Source organism: Mus caroli, unplaced genomic scaffold, assembly GCF_978045245.1.
Source record: "Mus caroli unplaced genomic scaffold, Mus_caroli_1 scaffold_11, whole genome shotgun sequence".
In the NCBI taxonomy this organism is placed as follows: domain Eukaryota; kingdom Metazoa; phylum Chordata; class Mammalia; order Rodentia; family Muridae; genus Mus; species Mus caroli.
The window spans coordinates 76,181,739-76,195,638 of NW_028227266.1; the positions used below are offsets into that span (position 1 = coordinate 76,181,739).

General features: G+C 44.0%; 1 protein-coding gene across 4 annotated transcripts in view; it reads right to left on the bottom strand.

Annotated features, from left to right (window-relative positions):
- Lrrc1 (leucine rich repeat containing 1) overlaps window positions 1–13,900 on the bottom strand; it is a 114,352-nt gene that overhangs the window by 14,527 nt on the left and 85,925 nt on the right. For all 4 annotated transcript variants that reach the window (XM_021172927.3, XM_029481866.2, XM_021172925.3 and 1 more), the window contains exons 5-10: window positions 12,820–12,876; window positions 12,580–12,643; window positions 12,143–12,217; window positions 9,911–10,055; window positions 7,436–7,554; window positions 6,150–6,233 (exon numbers count right to left, since the gene is read on the bottom strand). In XM_021172927.3, the coding sequence (XP_021028586.1) occupies window positions 6,150–6,233; window positions 7,436–7,554; window positions 9,911–10,055; window positions 12,143–12,217; window positions 12,580–12,643; window positions 12,820–12,876 (544 nt within the window). The remainder of the gene's footprint in view (window positions 1–6,149; window positions 6,234–7,435; window positions 7,555–9,910; window positions 10,056–12,142; window positions 12,218–12,579; window positions 12,644–12,819; window positions 12,877–13,900) is intronic.

Here is a 13,900-nt window from a genome sequence, read left to right on the forward strand (position 1 = left end):
TGCACATCCTAACACTCTTTTATATGAAAAACTCAGTTAGGGACTGACATGAGCTCACTATCTTGTTACCCGAATCATCTGTGTGTATTCTGATCTCTCTTTTGGTTTCACAGGCAGAATTTGAAGGTTCCCTGGCGGTCATCAGGATAAAATGTCTATTATCACTTAGAAATTCTGGGAAGCAGAGTCACTCTTTAAATAACCTATTACCAGTTATGTAGGAAGCTGGTATTTTAAACCTCCCTTAAACCACTAATAACACCTTCCAAGAATACAAGGGTTTGGATTTGGAGTCTCTAAAAACTACGGAATGTAGCAGGAAACCCTAGTTTAGCTCTTTTGTGTCTATGTTAATTCAAAATGATCCTATGTCTAACTGTCTGCCATTAAGCTAACCCAGGCCAGACCTGGAGATGGTCCCAGCAGCATTTAAAGCAGCAGTTCTAAACTTTCCTACAGCTGTGACCCTATGATACAGTTCTTCACATTGTGGTGACCCCAATCACAAAATCATTTTAGTTTCTTCCTCATTACTGTACTTTGCTACTGCTGTGAATCATAATGTAATTATCTGTGTTTTCTGGTGGCCTTAGGCAGGCTTTTCAGATGGTCTTAAGTGACCCCCCGTGACAGTCCCCAACAGGGTGGCAATTCACAGGTGAGAGCCAGTACTCTAAAGGGTAAATGTTTATGGAGCAGCCCAGAGGCAACAGTCACACCAACGATTCAGAGAAGCAGCCTAGGTCAGCCAGCTTCACGTGTAAAGAGACTGCTTGCCCAGTTTTTCACTATTGGAAGCAGAACAGAGCCTACATTTCACAGGCTGATAGGAAAACTTACAAAGAAAACAAAGTCTGGCCTGAAATACACAGCGAACAAAAATAATATACATAATTTTAGATATCTCTTTCAGAGTCTGTGCTATAGTATAAAAATATCCTCTACTTCATGAACATTTTTGAAATTGTATGGTTTGGGGATTCTACAAATTATTGGACCATACATATAACAAGACATGACTTTCCGCACGCACGTGCACACAAACACATCAAAAACATTCTAATGTTATTAAACTTCTTAACGTTTTTATTAACTCCACAGTATTTTCCCCTGTAATTGTGTAACAGATTATTAAACAATCTATCCATGTTTGATGTTTACTAATTAGCTTTACCCCCACTCCCTTCACACACACACACACACAACTCCCCCTCTCTGGTTTTTCAAGGCAGGCTTTCACTGTGTGGCTCTGGCTATTCTAGAACTCACTCTGTAGACCAGGCTGGCCTCAAACTCAGAGACCTGCCAGCCTCTGCCTTCTGAGTGCTGGGATTAAAGGTGTGCGCCACCTCTATGGCAGTATCGTCAGTTCTAACACTTCTTTGCATCTCTACCAGCACTAGTTTAATAATCTGTTGATCCTGATTTATCTATACCTCAAAAAAAGTACAGTAAAAAAGTAAAAAAAAAAATCAGACAAAATTAAGCACGCGACATAAGAGACTGGTCCATGTGAGCTGCTTCATGCGTCTCTAGGATGGTCCCTGGAGTACCCTTGGTGCTGTAAAAAAATCCAAGATAGAGTCTTATGTGTGTGTGTCTTAGTATCCATGAGTCATATGTTAAGAATAAACTCTTAGAAACAGAAGATTAAAAGGGATATGCATATTTTAAAGGGTTTTTTAAAGATTTATTAATTTATTTTTTATAAATAAGTACACTGTAGTTGTCTTCAGACACTCCAGAAGAGGGAGTCAGATCTCGTTACAGATGGTTGTGAGCCACCATGTGGTTGCTGGGATTTGAACTCCAGACCTTCAGAAGAGCAGTCGGGTGCACTTACCCACTGAGCCATCTCACCAGCTCCCTATTTGAAAGTTTTTAACAGTATCAGTGGTCTCTCCTCTGACAGCCCTGGACATGTGTACTTACATGATAATATGTGCTCCCTGCAGCACTTGCCACACTTCTGTGAACGGCAATGAGGCCAACTCCCCTGCTCTCCCTTTCTGGGTATCACTTGGTTTTGTTTTGCTTATTTTTCCATCTTTTGCTCAGGGACATGAAGAACTTTCTAATAATAGTTAAGATTTTCTTCATTTGAGATTAACCGTCTACCTACCTGAAAGTTGCATTTAATCCTCTTTCTGATAAGAAATCATCTAGGTAACCAGTCCGTCATACCAACTGTTTGGTCCTTGCATGCACGTGAAGTGTGCAGTTGAAGGTCAGGAGCAATCTCATCTTTTCTAGGGTCTCATTCTCCTAGTCTGTAGACACAGGGCCTCTCGCTGGCCTGGAAACCCCTAGTTAGGCTAGGCTACCAGGCCAGGAAGGCCCAGGGCTCCCAACAGGCTCTGTTCCTCCAGTGCTGGGTTATTTGAACAAGGACTCTAGGGACTGGACTCAGCCGCTTGTGCTTGAGTGGCAGGCATCTCACTCACTGAGCCAGCTCTGGCCTTGTCAACTGTTTCTTTTATGATTTATTTCTCCTTTCAAATTTAGGAATGTATTCTCTGTCTTCAGATCTTAGGGTCAACTGTATTTTATTCTACTATGTATAGGTTCTATATTACACTTACTGTCAATAATCTTAAACTGAAAGGGAAACTTAGACTAGAACAAACAAACTTAAAGTACAAGAGGCAAAAAGCTGTCTGCAGAATAAATACTCTATCACCACGGACATTTCTGAACATCAGAATACTTCTAGGGAATTAATAGTTGTACACCGAATAAAACAAAAACTTTTATGCGTGTTCCAAAAGTTCTACCTATCTCATTTGACCAAACAGGTTATGCTATAGTTGGGATACTTTTCTCAGTTTGATCCAATACATAAATAAACAAATCAGCAAACATATCCTGTGTATTCTAAACTTGGCCATATGCTCAATTTCTTTTGGCCAGAAGATATTTCAACATAGCACCTGGCTGGAGAACACAAAGGTGCTATCCTCCTGCATCACACACAGGTTCCAGCCTACACTCTCCTCCGCTTAACTCTTCCCCATTCCCAGAGTACACAAAAGTAAGCTATAGAATGAGAGGTAAGACACAGAGTGAGTGGCTGGGGGCTCAGACGCATGCCGGGTGCAGCAAACGAGCCAGGTGGAGCCTTTCCACCACAAGCTAGAATCACGCTGGCAAAGCTCGATGCAGTGACGGTGGAGGAGACGGCAAAAGATGCCTTTCAGAGTCTCTGAGTAACTTACACGGTGTAAGTCACAGAAAAGCATTCTTTTGTGAATAGTAATCTCAACCAATGTGAGAAGCACATACTGATACAACAGACCGGGCCATGCGGTTACTATAGTTATTTATAGAGAAGACGTCCAGACTGTACATAAGCAGCACACACAGAATTCAGCCAGGTTGAATCTTCATGCACATAAGAAGCAAAGTTGAGATGGAACTGCAGTCAGAACAATACTTACAAGGTGACAAGTTTACCTGACTTTTCTAAAATTTCCAAGCAGCTAACAATTAAGAAAACAAGAGACATTCGTTGATTTCCAAATGTTTACTACAAATAACACAATGAAACACAAACAGGAGGACCCTTTACTGTGACCCAAACAGCACAGACATCTTCCCCTCAGTCATTTGGGGAAATAGATGGAAATGCATGCGGCTGAAGAGAAAGGAGACTGACAATATACAATACCATCAAATGAGATGACGACACGGTATAGGGAAAACTATAGCCAAACCAACAGCAGATATACAACTAGGGACCTGGGATGTGAAAACGGATTAGTTCTTGTTTGGGCTTAGATATACTATGTGTGCAACTTAATTGATCGAGAAAAAAAAAGGAATACATTTTTCAAAGAAAAGTATAAGATTTGATGGAGTGGTATTGGCATAGAGGTAGAGCTAGTGTTCACGCACACACAATCACAGGGCAGACCACACTAACTGTACACACTGGTGACCTGATACGTGGCTGGGACACTTTGTGGTGTAGTTGTTGAACCCTGATGAGATGAGCAATCAGATCATTTCTCATGGGTACCAAGCTATGATCCACGGCAGAACCAGACACATACACTTGATGCGTTTCTTTATTTAGGGAACAGAGCCTAGAAAGATCTCACTCTTAAATATCAAAACATTTCTACCTTATCGAGAGGCTAAAGAACAAAGTATCCATTTTTATTCACTCATAAAACCCTTGATGCCAGAAAATCAATCAGAATTTCCAAGAAAATAAGCAATACGTGAAGGTGTAAATGCTTAACAGCTAACTGTGTTTTGTGGTGGACTTCAGCAGATATAAGGTGCTTCAGGCCACTCTCTCATCAGAAACACTGCTGGAGATTCACTCTTAAAACAAAGACGAATCACTGTCAAATGGCAGAGGCAGCTTTGTGATAAAACAATCTACAGACCTTGCCTGAAATGTGTTCCTGGAAGAAAGGATACAGGAGGGATCCAGAGTCACTGGGAGAAATGTTGTCATTAAACTTCACAGTATTCTCCTTAGCATCTGCATCAAAAATACCCCTATGCCATATTCACTTTCGGAGCACCCAGATGAGAGATTGCCTCACCTTTCCTTCCTTACTTAATCAAGGTGTTCTACACTCCATGGGACACACAGGTGGAGGGCCACGCTGCATCTGAATCCCTTGCTTTGCACTGTTTTTAATGGCAAGGCACAGGAATCAGAGACTGGGAGAGTCACTTTGGAGCTAAAGAATGACCAGCCTCAATCAGTTTCTGCATCTGTGAACTTGGGAGATCATCATGACTTCAAGAGACTTGAGTGTGTGGGACTACACAGAGGTGCCATGGGACCACACAGGGTAAGGAAGAAAGTGACACATCATCTGGTACTGACTCTGCACCCAGTCCTATCCCCATCCACTAGTGCTATTCTACAAGGGGAAAAAGTAGTGTTGATGCTATCAGCTGCATTTTGGTTTACTGCTTACAGAGGACGACCAAATGTTTTGATCGGCAGAATCTTAGTTGTGTCCCAATGTGTTGGAGACAGTTTTGCTTAGATGTGATGGCTCATGTTAAAGGTGGGTCTGATTATGAATGTGTGCTGTGTTTTTAATCTGTATCCTGTTGCTTCTACTGAGGAAAGTTACCCATCTTACCCAGAAGAAAATGGGCCCTGTGAGTGGAGAACCAAGCTGAGGAAGGGAAAGAGGAAGCCCCCACACCCTGTACACTAGCCCTAGGAAAAGAAATAGGTGGGCCTCAAGTTTTGGCTGGTAAAATGCCAACTTTGAAATCATTCCAAGACAGACGGTGGAAGCGTCACAGCAGGGAAATACGAACAAAACTGAATCTGGCCAATGTCAAGGAAAGAGGATTTTTATATGAGGACTTAACAAACAGGAAGTCACACCAAAGGTCTCTCCATTCAGTAAAGGGAAAGGAAAGGACCAAACACGCAGCCTTTGACTGTGTTACAGGCATTAAAAACAGCAAAAGGGGAAGTTCCGTCTCACTTCTTCTAGTACAGCTCTCCCACTCCCCACTGCCTGTAAACCTTCCACAGAGGGCACTGGATACCTCCACACTTCATGCTCTGTGGGGTTACTCTTTGGTTGGCACTTCCACTGCCTCTGATGAGCTTTAAGCCTCTGAAGAGCCTAGATTTCCTCTGGGCAATGGAAGGTAACTGTCTCTTTTCACTAGATGGTGGGAGAGAAGGAGGGTGGTGACCCACAGGAAGAGGGGGTGATGGTGGTGAAGAGCCCTTTTAAAGGATTCCTACCTAGACATTAACATGTCCTGGTTTAAATATCTGCTGAGAAACGGGGTTGTACGGAGGTCCACCTTTATAAGCACAGTAACAGTTTATGGTTAAATGTGACAGGTAAACTCAAAATCGTCCACATTCTCTGGCAAACTCCCAAATTATCCACTTCCACCAACAGAGTCATTCTCTTTAGATCAAAATATCAATCTCTTTCTTCTATTTAAGTCTTATTGATATGCCTTTCTCAACTCTCTTTAGCATTACTCACAATCATTCTTGGATTCAGTCCTCCAACCAAGTTCATACTCGTGACTTTAAATATACCATACATCTATTAAACATTTAAAAAAAAGAGCCAATGTTCAGACATTTTTGATCCTTTACCCATGATAATTATTACCATATTTATTTATTTAGCAGCACCTACCTCTTTTGGTAATGACACTAATTTATTCCTGTCTGCATTCAAGTTGCTCAACTTCTTAAGTTTTCCAATGCTCTTAGGTAAAGTCTGTTAAAATAATACTTTTGTTATTAACTGATCACTGATTTTTTTTTAAACTTATCGCAACAGAAGCAGCAGCTATTTACAAGGACGTTAAAAGTATCAGCAAAAGAAAATACTTTGTGACCATCCAATGTCTGTAATGGTCACTTGCAGATGTATAATTAAGTGTTCTGAATTTCTGTTGGTATGACCGTATGTTTGAAAGAAAATGAGTGAAAGGCAGAGACAGGGGAAGGTGATGCTCTTCCACTCAGGTGAGTGTGCATTCATACCCTCAAGGTTTGTACCTGCCCTGCACGCATACCAGACAGGTGGATGGTGGCTTTGACGTGTGAAGGCCAGAATGTTGTACAGGTGCTTGTGAGGCCAGGGAAGCAGAAAGACCCAGGTGGGCAGGACGAAAGCTAAGCAGGGATGGTGTGCATAGCAGAGCCCTCCAGCAGCAGGCTGGGCTTGTGGAGGTGGGGGTGGGGCTCTCTAACATCTCAGAGGAATTCTGAGGGTGACTACTGTTAGAATTTTATCTGTAAGCCTAAAACCACCACTAAGGCAGGATCGTCAGGGAACTTCTGCCAGGTCTAGGTTCTCACTCTTCTTAGGCTGTCTCTCACTGCTCTTTCCACCTGAGGAGAAATAATTCACTTAACAACACAGAGAATGGTGAAGCAAGAGAGAAGAAAAGAAGGAAAGGCAGAGGAAAGAAGCATGACTAAGGGGACAGTGAAGAGAGCACACACAAGAAGACTGCAGGAGAGGAAAAGGAGGGGAACAGAGGACCTGACAGACAAAGCAAAGGGAGGGCAGGAAGGGAGCAGACAGCAGAGACTGGCTGCTACTGTGCTGACCCACCCCGGGCAGCTGGTGTGTGCACTCCGCCCCTGGTAGGGAGAGGAAAAGTGTGAGTCTGGACGGCTGTCTCCAGTCCTTATTTTTAGGGTGCAGTTAGCAGTAGTCTCGTTCAAGGTTTGCAGACATCTTTCTCCAGCTCAGAAGACAGAGGAGTCTAAGCATCCATCGCCCAGGGCTTTCCCGGGGGAGTCACCATTTCGTCTTCTGGATAGACTCTTACACCCCGGACACATGCAGCTGACATGGGCTTCTGTGGGATGTGTGTGACGTGAGCTCACTAAGCACACGGTAAGCTTTCAGTGTGGCTCCAAAACACCCCGTGCTTATGTGAGTGCAGTCGGTCTTCAGGCACTTACCAGGAGCCGGTTTTCTGTAAGAACTAACTCGGTGAGATTTTCACAATCCCCAATTGCTTCGGGCAACTGTGTGAGTCTATTCTGATCCAACTTCAAGATTGACAGCTTCTTTAGTTTTCCTACAAAAATGTCATTTAAACTCATTAGCCGTGATTGTTTGCCTAATCACCACTTGGGATTTTTTTTTCTATCTGCTGTTCTTTTTCATTTTAAATAATTACTTGTTTTTTTCTTCAGCCAGCTTGTCAAACGGATACTCTATAAGTCTCATTTAGATCACTAGTAATTGCTCAGTGCATCAGAAAGTCTGTAACTAGAAAACAAATCATTTGCAAGGGCTAACTAAAAAGACTGAAAGCCAGAAGTTTCACGAAGGACTAACAGTTGTCTACTGATGCACTCTTAAGAGTTTTGTGGATGGAAGGCTCAGTGAAGACCCTAACTGAAGTAGTTCTGCATGTGCAGACGAGGCAGACGCTCCAATGAGCTTCTGAACAGGAAGTCTTGACAGACAAATGCCCAGAGGACAGGAGGGAAGACGAATGAGTCCAACAGCTACCTCCAAGTCCCCAGGAAAAAGATAAAGAAAACAAAACAAAACAACCAGACCCTACATCATTCAGATCCTTCCTTTCCGCTGATGTCAGGGAAACAAAGAGCACAGGCACCCTCCATCGCCTACTGAGAGCCTAGCACAACACCCTCCCCATTAAATGAGAAGATCCCAAATAGAAACATGAAGCAGGGCAAAGAAAAGTGACAGAAGAACTATCTGATCTTGGGAAGAGCCATGGGCCAAGGAAGGCCTAGTCAACAATTAGCTCATGGTGTAGCATCTTCGGTAAGAGACTCTGCCCGGTGGATCTCCAAAGGCCTTGCTATCAGAAGACATTCTGGTATCTCACAGGGCACAAATGCAGCTTGACACATCTCCTTAACCCTATTCCCAGCCCAAATAGTGCAAGTGAACGGGGTACCTGTTTCTCCAGGAAGAATCACAACGTCATTTATAGCAATTATGTCTGGTTTTGTTAAAGCTTTTCAAACAAATCTGAGATTTGTGAGCCTCAGCAGTTTGCCCATCTGAAGTACAGGACACACTAAGCCTGCTACAGAGGGCCCTGCTTCAGATCACCCTTGAATGCCCACAGTAGGCCAGCTCCCCTCGGCCAACTCCTCCTATTCCGAATCCAGCCTCTACAGCACATGATGCCACATATGATTCCAAATGATCTTCTCTACGAAGCTGAAATCCCCATCCGGTTTTAACTGGTACTAGCTGAACACGGTTTCTGTAGCCTAGCTAAGGGCTGTCATCGTTATCATTTCCGTATGACCCTGGCCACACTCTTCTTTACATTCTGTGGTTAAACATAGGTCCTTACAGGCACAAGGGAGCACTGCGATGGGGCTACTCTGCATTTACACTATGTCTCTCTCACCTCTCATGAATGTCTTAATTTCATTTTAATAATTTTATTTAATTTATTTTTAATTTATTGATTCTGTTTTCAAAAATTCTAGATTATATAACTTTCTAACTGAGAAATTCAAACAAATGAACAACAACCAAAAAAAAAAAAAAGCAGCACATTAACAGACATTTATTTATCTCACAGGATTAGCAGGGTATGCAAGGAAAACATTACAAAAACCCCTATTTAAAAAAACAAGTGCAGGACCTTGTTTATTAAGACAAGAAAAAGATATGATAAAAAAATGTTTTCTCGCAGCTTAAATAACTCGTTTTTCTGTCACATTCTGTACTAACTCCTCACACTGGTCTAAGTTCCTTTATAAGAAAGGAAATTTGGGAGGTAGGCAGCCAGATCTCCATGAGGGTAAGGCCAACCTGTTCTACATAGCCAGCTCCAGGACAGTCAGAGGTATATAGTGAAACCCTGTCTCAGAGGGGAGGGGGAGAGGAGAGGGAGGGGGAAATACCTGGATTATTTTGAAAGGAAATACCAAAGGATGGTTAAAGACCTCTCCTAACATACTGGAGAAGGAACAGCTCTATCACTGCCCCCTTTAAAAGCACTTCCCCATGCACTCTTACCAAGAGGCCCAAGTCCAGGGCAGACCTAAGTTTTAGTGATGTCTGAGTTATGCTCTCATGAACTGTTTTGGAGGCTGATATGAGATGTCCAAGTGACTGATATTTATTTGCCTTAAACACATCCTCTTAGTTTGATTAATCACTTTCATAAGTATGGATAGAAATCAACACTTGAAAGTAACAATATTATAGGTTTTGCCAAGCCAGGATGAATAGATAGATGCATTTGAAACTTATACTACACTAAATATTCCCTGCTTTCCCTCTTTAAAAAAACAAACAAATAAACAAACAAAGGAAAACCAGGAGCTACATTCCCCGCATTGAGCAGAGAGGACCAAAGAGGTACAGAGTGCGTTCTAAAACTCTAGAGAACAGCAGGTGGAACGCTGTGTCTGGTGCTATTCAATACTCACCAATGCCCTCAGGAATTGTTTCTAGCAAGTTCTGGGAAATGACTAAGTCTGTCAAAGAAGTCAGGCCGCTGATCTCTTCAGGAAGTCTCTCCAGCCTGTTTTCAGAGACATCTAGGCAGAGGAGGTTCTTTAGATTGCCGATTTCCTGTGGTGATGGCACAGAAAGAGAAACACTTGAAGCTGGCATAGCACAAAGCAATTTGCTATGGGTTTTTTTTTCAAAACCAAACCCCAGGTCCGCATCCCAGGGGCAGGAGCAGAGAGCATGTAAGAGCTGGAGGATGGGGTGGGTACAGGGAAAACACTGTCCTCTGAGCGTGCACTCGAGAGCTCGGTCGGATGTGGCTACCTGCACAAGATGAACCTGGGCAAAACTCAAGCACAGACTGGGCAGGGCTCCCAAAGCCTCGCCCCAGTGAGGAGCAGATGGCAGAGGACGGCTGACTGCTGGGGAAGGGGTCATTTGTCTTTGGGAATGTGGCCCAGTGGTGGGTAGCCCCACACCCATGAGCACATGGGCAGCACTGGACTCGGTGGGTCTGAATGGAAAAGGAAACAAAGGGAACACAAAGTTGGGAAGGGAGGAGGCGGGATGAGGGGGAGCGGGGAGGAGGGGAGCCAGCCGAGGGGAGGCATGGTCAAAACACAATGTATAAACCTGTATGAAAAACTGTCTTTAAAAACCCTCAGTTACTGGGCTAGAGGGATGCCTTGGTGGTTAAGGAGGCCGGCGACTCTTCCAGAAGCCTTGGGTTCAATCCCTAGCACCCACATGCAAGCATATCACCTTCTGTGACTTCAGCCCCAGGGGCTCCAATACTTTCTTTTAGCCTCCAGGGGCCCTGAACAAACCTGCATGAAAGCATGCGTGACGGTAAAACCACTCACTCGTAAAATACTAAAATGAGGTGAGATTATTTACGGTCTCAGTTCTAAGAAGGTTACTTTACCACAAATCTGGGCATAAATACATGAGTAAATTTCTGGACCCCTTTCTGATGAAAATGATAAACTATATGAATCACAGGCTGGGGGTGTGAAGGAGGCTTTGGGCTTAGTACACTTGATATATAGGCAAATGAGACTTTTCAACAAGCACTTACAGAAGGATCAATTGGAGCTCCAATTCCTTTGTGATTAGAATGCCATGGTCATTTACACACATCTGCACAGCCACACTCTGCCTCCTTCTATTGTCAGGTGGCTAGTATTTTACTACACTCCAGACATTCCACAGTATTCTCTCCCACCGAGAGTTCTCTCCTCAAGGATTCTACACGCGCTCCAGTGAAATCTAAGTATCAGCCAAGGCTACAGCAGGTTGCTCATTTGCTTCTCTTTCTGAGCTGCAGCTCGCACCTCGGAAGTAGAGTCTAATTAGTTGCTCATCTTCCTTAGTCAGTCAGTGACATCATGGTAACCTTGGCAGCGGTGTAACAGTGACAGCTAAAATTTTAGACGCGTGCTTCCTTCTGGCGTCAGACTTCCTGGCCTTCATCTGTCACTCCCCACCCACAGCTCACAGCCCCATCTCTGCTGGGCCAAACAGTCAAGTGGGCAGTGTGCAAACTGTTTTAAAATATGACCGCCTACATGCCCACACCCTGAAAGGCACAGAGTCTTTGAGCACTCAAGATCCAAACTCTGCAACAGAGGAGGAAGGGAGTATGGGGAAGTAGCGTCTGTTGTGTGGGAAAGGCTTTTCTATGGAGGCTGGACTCCACTCAAGTGACTGCCCAAGGCCCGTTTGGTTCATCTAGAACATGGGTCTCACAGCTGCTACCAGCAGGAAGCCACGAGGCACTCCAGCTTAAACTGTGAGTGCTCTGAGGACAGTGGGAGCTCGTAAATATTGCTTTTACATCAACCACCATGGGGAAATGTAGTCAAAATTACCTCGAAGCACTTGGGCACATCACTAAACAGTAGCAGAGATTTACACTGTCAGAATTATGGCCTTTGTAATTTACAGATCTGCTGGGCTTGATCTAAGTTATACTGGGAAGTAAGATGAGGAGAGAGACTTCTATGTCGTCAGAGGTGGTGGGCTGTAGTTTTCAATCTCCCTGTGGCAAGATGCACAATGGTGAAAGCTGCTTCCAAATGTGCTTCCTAAACAATGCTCCTTGTCCTTGTGATCCTCTAGAAAGACCCAGAGATGCAGAGAACACACACACACACTTTAGTGTTGCGGCTAGACACTTTTGGGTACGCACTGAAGTTCCCACTAACCTGAGGTAATTCAGACAGCTGATTTCCATCCAACCAGAGATCCTTCAGATGTAGGAGTGCCCCAATTGATTCTGGCTGAAACAAAAGGTAACATTATAGTAACAAGACCCCAGACTTCCATCTTCCATTATGGAAGGAAGAATCATCAAATGGGAACAGGGTACCACAGCCAAGCTAGTTGTTACTTTTCTCATATCCACACTGTCCCTGAAACTACCCCACACCTAGAATGCAAACCTGCCCCAGTGCTCAGATCTCTGGTCCTGACTCTCCCCATACCATGTTTCTTGGCCACTGTGGACTGAAGTACATTCCTTCAGTGTTTGAAGCTGAAGCACTGTCAAGCTGTGCTTTCAGAAACACATCTCCAGTGACTCCTCAAAACCATCTTGATCTTAATGACCGAGAAGCATCAAATCTTTGAGATACACACTTACCAAATTATAGATTTCATTGTTTCCTAAATCAAGTTCTTCTAGTCTCCTTAGTTGAGTAAGAGAGCTGTTGAAACAACCAAGAACAAGGAAAACACTCAGAGACGCTAGAGGCACGCAGAGTCGTAACACACATCCTTTCCTGGACTAGCTTCTAAAAGCATGGCTCATGTGGCTGGGGAAGGAAGGACTACACTCCCAGTCAGTGCACAAAACCCCATCTTATTTCCCCCAGAGACTCACTCAGGAAGATATGTAAGAAGATTCTCTCTCAGTTCCAGTGAAGCCAGGTTATAGAGACTAGAAATGCAAAGAAGAAACTGGTGTTAAGGAAATGCCTTCGACGGTCCCACTCTCCAGTCTACTGTCCACATCCCCCACATGCTGCTCTTATTAAAAACCTTTTCCCGTTACTCCTCAGGATAAAAATGTTTACCACTACCAGCTAACATAACCTTTACTTCCCAAATTTCCCTATAATGGCATTGATAAAAGTACAGCGTTTTAACCCACAAATCCCTTATACATTAGACATGTGGAAATAACTTATTAGCCACTAAAGATGACCACTCCCTGAACTAAGAGAGAAGCCCAACTATGGGCCTCTCAACTGCAGAATGTTAAAAATGTGCTGTCATAAGAAGAGTGGGTGCCTTTCATCCTAAGGGGCTAGGAGTTCCTAGCAGACTGCCTTGCTCTGTCCAAGGAGATGGCTCAGTGCATGAAGGTATTTGCCACGAAGCCTGACAACATGAGTTCACCCCCATCTCCCAGGATCTGCTGGTGCAAAGAGAGAACCAATTCCTGCAAACTGTTTTCTGACCTTCATTGTGGCATGCTGCATGGGGTTGGTCTTATGCTGCCGTATATTCAACTGCTAAATACTGGCCCCCAAGGCCTGGTTGCACCCCAGTCAAGGAGACCCTCATGTACACCAAATGATGCCGTGTAAACCTTTGCCTCCCAAATTATCTCTAGTTGGTTAATAAAGATGCCTACAGCTTAGGCTAGGCAGAAGAGATGGGATGAAGGTTCCCCAGCTTGGGGTTCAGGCAGGACCCATGAGAAGAGTGAGGAGGAACAAGGCAGGAAATCACCATGGGGTAGGTGAATCCTGAGGTCATGACCCCGGGGGAGGGCTGGCCTGAGGAAGTAGAAGCAGCCCAGGTGGACTATGGCAAGTGGCATCTCGGGGATCATCACAGGAAAGTGGACAAAACAGCACAGAGGGTTGATGTCTGCTTAGCTCTAGTGCTTGTAAGCTTATTATGAGTCTAAAGGCGCTGCGTCTCTTTATTTGAGAACTATATGGTCTAAGTGGAGT